At 52.9% G+C, this 6,187-nt stretch overlaps 1 protein-coding gene across 1 annotated transcript in view; it reads left to right on the top strand.

The window, feature by feature from the left end:
• The first annotated feature begins 3,080 nt into the window (after positions 1-3,080).
• Positions 3,081-6,187, top strand: part of HDHD5 (haloacid dehalogenase like hydrolase domain containing 5) — an 8,812-nt gene continuing 5,705 nt past the window's right edge. The window contains exon 1 of the mRNA XM_026052145.1: positions 3,081-3,087. Within this exon, the coding sequence (XP_025907930.1) occupies positions 3,081-3,087 (7 nt within the window). The remainder of the gene's footprint in view (positions 3,088-6,187) is intronic.

Consider the following 6,187-nt stretch of genomic DNA (forward strand, 5'->3'; position numbering starts at 1 on the left):
AACAGGTCGTGGCCATGTATGGTGACTGGGACTCCCCAGGTGTCCTCTGGCAGTAGATGAGTGTTACCTCTTCTAGGGCCTTCGAGAGACAGATAGGAGTAGGGCTGCACTGCTTTGTTGCTGGGGGTCAACTTTTAGAGTGTGCTCTTTTCTTCCAGAGAAAGGTACAAATTGAATCTGTCTGCCTCTAACCTTTGGAGTACCAAAAGGTAGGAATTTAGGCTGCACCGCAGCAGTTAAAAAAGATCAATCCATTCATATGTCTCTAAAGCTTAGGGGAAAATTGGCTGTGGGACTTAGTTGGGACTCAGCTACTCAGATCCTAGCACTTGCAGTAACATTTCAAGGATTTTGCTGCCAGTCTGTCTTTGCACCCACAGTACTTTGGTTCCTGTTCCCTTGTAATACAAATACATGATCTATAATGCTCTCTTATCTGTTTCTTTCAGTATATTTTTCAACCTCCAAACCTGTTTCTATTGCAGAGGTTTTTTTTTTTTTCTCCCTCTTCTTGTTGAAAATGACCATGATATCTGTATTTTATGTGAGGTCTTATGCTGGTATGTGCACAGAGATGTTTCCCATCACTCAAGCTGGAGGACAATTACGAGGCAGCCTGCAATGTCTTCACAGCATGAAGCGAAGGGCAGGTTGATCCATAGAGCTGACGCACCGTGCAGACAAATCCGAGCGCCCGGCTCTGCGCTGCGCAGCTCTCCCAGCTCTCCCCTTCTCCAGCTCACACTGGAGCTGCATCCAGCTCTGGGACATACCTTTTCACAGAGATAGCCCCAGAGACATATTTTGCCTGTGTTACCTCTCCTCCTATTACAGCTGTGTACCATTGCTGTGGCACCTATAGCACGGAGCAGAAGGAACCACCAAAGGCCCATTTACCTGCTTTTAGCACACACCTAAGAGGCAATGAGGAGAGAACAAACACTACATGACCAGCCCATTTGTCCTTAGCAAAGCTGCCGAGTGCTTTGTGGAGCATCAGTGAGCTGCACGGTACAGCTTGAGGGCACTTTGCCCCAAGTACTAATGGTGAATATTGGGAAGAAAAGGGCCACCTATAGAACCTGACATCCTGAGACGAAGGAGGCGTTTGGATGAGCAGCAGCCACAGGGGTGATGAGATATGGGTAGCTTGCAGTGAGCACAACAGAGATAATGTGGCTGAAACAGCCTGCCTTCACTATCCATCCAGTCTCAGGAGCAAGGAAAGAGAGTAGAAAATCCAAGGAAGTTTCTGTACACTTCTTCCAAGCAGTCATATGGATACAGCAAGTCCTAGACCTGTTATTTCCCCTGTCCGTCTTGTCCTGTGCCTCTTCAGGTTTCTTTTGTTTAAGGGGGCAGTGGATAGAGCTTTGCTGGTAGCATCCCATGTCACAAATCTCTTGGTGTTTCCTTGCACAGCAGCTTCGACTGCCTTTGGGGCATTTTAATAAATGAAATGTTCCTCCCCGTCACTTACTGGCAGGAAACAGCTGACCCAGCACTAGTAGCTGTTGTCAAAAACCATGCCAATAAAAGCAGGGAGGGGAATAAAATAGTTGAAGAGGTAGGTCGAAATGAGCAGCTGAACCTAAGCTTCACATGAGCCTCCATCGTAACAGTGGAAGTAAGCAGAAGCCAGATCCTAAGCAAAGCTGTCTATCTGGCCCGAAAACACAGGGCTGTATAGAGGCATTTTCCATTGTTTTCCACTGCTCAGCCTGCTTCAGTTCCTGTAAGGAAGTTGGTGAATTCATCTCTTCACAGGTAGAAGGAGGGCATTTCTTTGGCCAGAAACACGTAGCCCTAATTGGCCAAGTACGTAATTCCTTTCTTTACAGCCTTGCAGCAGTTGCAATCATGGCAAGTGGATCGAGTGCTTCCTGTCCACTGAGGGACAGGCAGGTGAAGGGTCTGGCTCTCAATTCTACCAGCTTGTCATTTTTATCAGGCTGTGTCCTCCCCCTCGGTCACTGCAGGATAAGAAAGGCATTTTACTGTATTTCCTCAACCTTTGGCTTGTCCATCATTCCGGGAGCAAGCTGCTAGGGAACAAGAGGGAAACCGGAGCGGGGGGTTGGTGCAGGCCAGTAGAGCCTCGCTGGTAAGAAATGAGACTGAAGGTATTGCTGCTTTCAAGGGGGATGTTAGAAGGTCAAGAGACGGGGGGTGATGACAGGGCTAAGAGTCCAGGGAAAACACAGCTGCAAAGTTTACATAGGAACCCACAGGAGAAGGCTGTGGGCAACTGATTGTTTTGTTTGTGTTTAAGGCTAGCTATGAAAAGAGGGAGAAAAAGCATTCAAGCACCACATAGAGAGAGCAGTCTCCTAAGAGCTTGTGTGAGAAGGGCCAAACAAACGTCTCCGTTGCCCCGGGGTGCTATGGGATATGCCAATTACCAGATGTACATGCAGAAGGAATTGTAAGGCCCATCTATAACATGCAAAACAAGAAGCTCCTAGTAGAGCCAGTGAGAAAGTCTCAGCTCTCCAAGGGAAAACTGTGCTACCAGACACTTAGCACCGTGATGAGGGGGTTCACGCCGAGGCCTGCTGGTCCCAGGAGAGCCAGATTTCAGCAGCCAAGGCAGCAGCTCGAGGGCATGGTGCCGCGGCGCCCCAGGCTCAGCCTGCGCCCGCCCGCTGCCCAACGCCCTCTGCGGTGGTTTAAAAATAAAGCCCTCCGCCTGCGGGACGGCCTTCCTGGTAAAAATAAACCCAGCCTCCGTGCCAGCCTCCCGGGAGCGCTCTCGAGGGCTGACTGGGACACACGCGCCTCCTATGGCGAGTACCCCCGGGGGGAAGCGCGGCTCCCACCTCCACCAGTGGGTATCCCAGAGGGAAGCGGCTCCCTCCTCCACTCACGGCGGGTATCCCAGAGGGAAGTGCAGCTCCCTCCTCCACCCACGGCGGGTATCCTAGAGGGAAGCGCAGCTCCCTCCTCCACCCATGGCAGGTATCCCAGAGGGAAGCGCAGCTCCCTCCTCCACCCACGGCAGGTATCCCAGAGGGAAGCGCAGCTCCCTCCTCCACCCACGACGGGTATCCCAGAGGGAAGCACAGCTCCCTCCTCCACCCATGGCGGGTATCCTAGAGGGAAGCACAGCTCCCTCCTCCACCCACGGCGGGTATCCCAGAGGGAAGCGCAGCTCCCTCCTCTACCCACGCCGGGTATCCCAGAGGGAAGTGCAGCTCCCTCCTCCACCCTGGCGCGGTGCCGTCCGCAGCACAAAGGGCACCGGACCCCGCTGGGAGCCCGGCCCTTCATGCGGGTCCCATCAGCTGCCCGCAAGGCCGCCACAGGTGCCAACGTCTTCTCCCGTGGTGACTCATGAGGGGGAAACGCTCCCCTGGGAGCAAACCGCACTGGCAGGGATCCCATCGCCCCCAGGGGAGGGGCATCACACCCCACTCGTGGCGGCTCCCGCCGCGGGAAGGCGGCAAGGCCGAAAGGCCGCGGGCCTCGCGCCCTCCCCGCTCCCGGGCGCCCGCGTGGAGCGGCGGCCGCGTGGAGCGGCGGCGCCCCCTGGCGGCCGCCCCGGCGGCCGCGGCGGGAACGAGGGGCCCGGCACGAGGGGCCCGGGCACGAGGGGACCCGGCACGAGGGGCCCTCAGTGACCGGGAAGCTGCTGACACGGGTAGCTGAAATAAGGAACCGAACCTGCAAGCGGCTGTATCGTTAAAAAAATGACAAATCCCTCTTAGCTGGAATCACAGTAAATCACAGCAAATTAATCATAGAATCACAGAATGCCCAAGGTTGGAAGGGACCTCAGAGGTCATCGAGTCCAACCCCCCTGCTCACGCAGGGTCACCTAGAGCATGTGGCACAGGGCTGCGTCCAAGTGGGTTTTAAAGATCTCCAGAGAAGGAGACTCCACAGCCTCTCTGGGCAGCCTGTGCCAGTGCTCTGTCACCCTCATTGTCAAAAAGTGTTTCCTTAAGTTCCTGTGGAACTTTTGGTGCCTCAGTTTGTGGCCGTTTCCTCTAGTCCTATCGCTGTCCACCACTGAAAAGAGGCCGCCCCCTCCTCCTCACTGCCTCCCTTGAGGTATTTATACACGCTGATCAGGTGTGTATAAGCCTCAGCCCTCCCTTCTCCAGGCTGAACAGGCCCAGCTCTCTCAGCCTTTGCTCACAGGGCCGATGTTCCAGGCCCCTGATCATCCTGGTAGTCCTGCGCTGGACTCTCTCCAGCAGCTCCACATCCCTCTTGTCCTGGGGAGCCCAGAACTGGACGCAGTACTCCAGATGTGGCCTTACCAGGGCTGTGTAGAGGGGGATGATCACCTCTCTCGACCTGCTGGAGACGCTCTTCTTAATGCACCCATTGCATCCCATTGGCCTTCTTGGCCATCCTTTTTTCCTAGCTGGAATCAATCACAGTAAATTAATGCATTTTTCCCCCTCTCTGCCAGAAACAAATAGCTTGGTGGGTGGTTGAGAAACATTTGAGATTTCTTTGTTTGTTTCCAGTTTTAGAAAGTCTTTGGTTCTCTCTTTAACCATATTTTTCTTCGGCCTTCTAGGGAAACAAAGTTTTCTAGATGGAAGTCGCCAGCCTATACGTGGGTGTGTGTAATCAGCTAAGAGGTATATTTAAGAGTAGCAGTAATTGGCTCAGTTCTTTTACTGGAAGCAGGTCTTGAGCCCCCATTCCACAGCAGCTTGCTGGGAGGCTGCTGAGGCTGAATCTTCTGAGTTGCAGCTCTGAGGCCAGCACCAATTTTGCAGGAGCTGCAGATTCTACAAAGAAATAACCGTGCTCTTGTTGTAGAAATGATGTAAAATAAATGGTAAGTAATTCAGTAGCGGGGAGGGCCCTTAAGGAAGAATTACCATCTAAGCATATCTAACCATCCAGGCAAACGTATAACCTTTTGTTGCTCATGCTGTAATAGCTCCACAGAAAGGGCCCTGAGAGTTAAAAGTGGGTCAAAAAATGAATTAGCGTCGCAGTTCATGGGAGCAACGACATGAAAACAAATAATCGCACTAGAATGCCTGGAGTCCCATGTGCCAAACCTGTCTTTATCAAGGAAGTCAGGAGACCTCAAGCCTATTTAGAAAGCAAACAAACATTGTTTCCTCTCTGTGGTTATTAAATAAACTTTTAGCTCCATTTAGCGCTAGAAAAACCTCAGCAAAATCCAGGATCAAGATTTCTGTGCCTCGGCATAAGAAAGAGAGAGCCACTGGAACAGAGGGCATCCCCAAGCACAAATAATGAGCAGAGTTGTAGAAAACAAAGTGATCTGTAGAACAAAAGCCTGGGGTTGTATAGAAAAAACACTGACAGAAGACATGGCAGTTGGCATGGGTGTAAACAAACTGCTGTTAAGATGCTCTGCGTGTCCATTGAGTGCAGTAGGGTAAGTTGTCATAAGCTTGGATTGAAGCACGGTGCTATCCCGAGATGTGAAACCTTTGTGAGGGCCATGCAGAACTGGAATATGTTCCCTAATGAAACCGCCAGTCCCCACCACCAATATGTTTTGGGAAGTGGTTAACTAAACCTCGGAAAGGGCCTGTGTAATTCATTTGGAAGGTCTGAGAGGATTCTCAGACCTCTCTTCCAGCCTTGAGCTCTCCTCCTTAGTGATCCGCCTGGCTTTGCCCTAGCTAGGCCTGACTGGATCTGTTGCCCTTGAGCGCTACGTTTTCCTCTGCCGCATCAAACCCTGCCAGCTTTGCTGCTCTTCTTCGAGGCAGAGACCGGCTTCTACAGCTCCTCGCCATCTGCAGCTTGCCTCCTGGTTTTATCAAAGTCCTCAAGATTTTCTCAAAAAAAAAAAAAAACAAAAAACAAAAAACCACAAAGCGAAACTTGGGAAGCATGCCTAAGGAAGATGACCATAGCGCTTGAGCACCCCAGGGCGCCTGGGAGTGCGTTCTTACAAATCACACCATCCTTCCCTCTGCGCTGTGCCCCGGACACACAATCCAGCGGCTTTCCGGGAACCCGGGCACTGCCTGGTGTCTCCCTAGGGAGCCGAGGGCCCATTTTCTGCCGTGGGGCCGGAACAGCCGCCTCGAGATGAGGCCGCGGGGCCAGGAAGAGCCGCCTCGGGACGAGGCCGCCCTAGCCCGCACGTTATCGCCGCTGCCAGGCGCCTCGCTGGGCAGAGGCAGAGCAGAGGGCGCCCACAGAGGCCACGTCCCCCCACGCCCGCGCGCCCGAGGCG

This window comes from Nothoprocta perdicaria, unplaced genomic scaffold, assembly GCF_003342845.1.
Source record: "Nothoprocta perdicaria isolate Ctin4 unplaced genomic scaffold, notPer1 scaffold_84, whole genome shotgun sequence".
In the NCBI taxonomy this organism is placed as follows: Eukaryota; Metazoa; Chordata; class Aves; order Tinamiformes; family Tinamidae; genus Nothoprocta; species Nothoprocta perdicaria.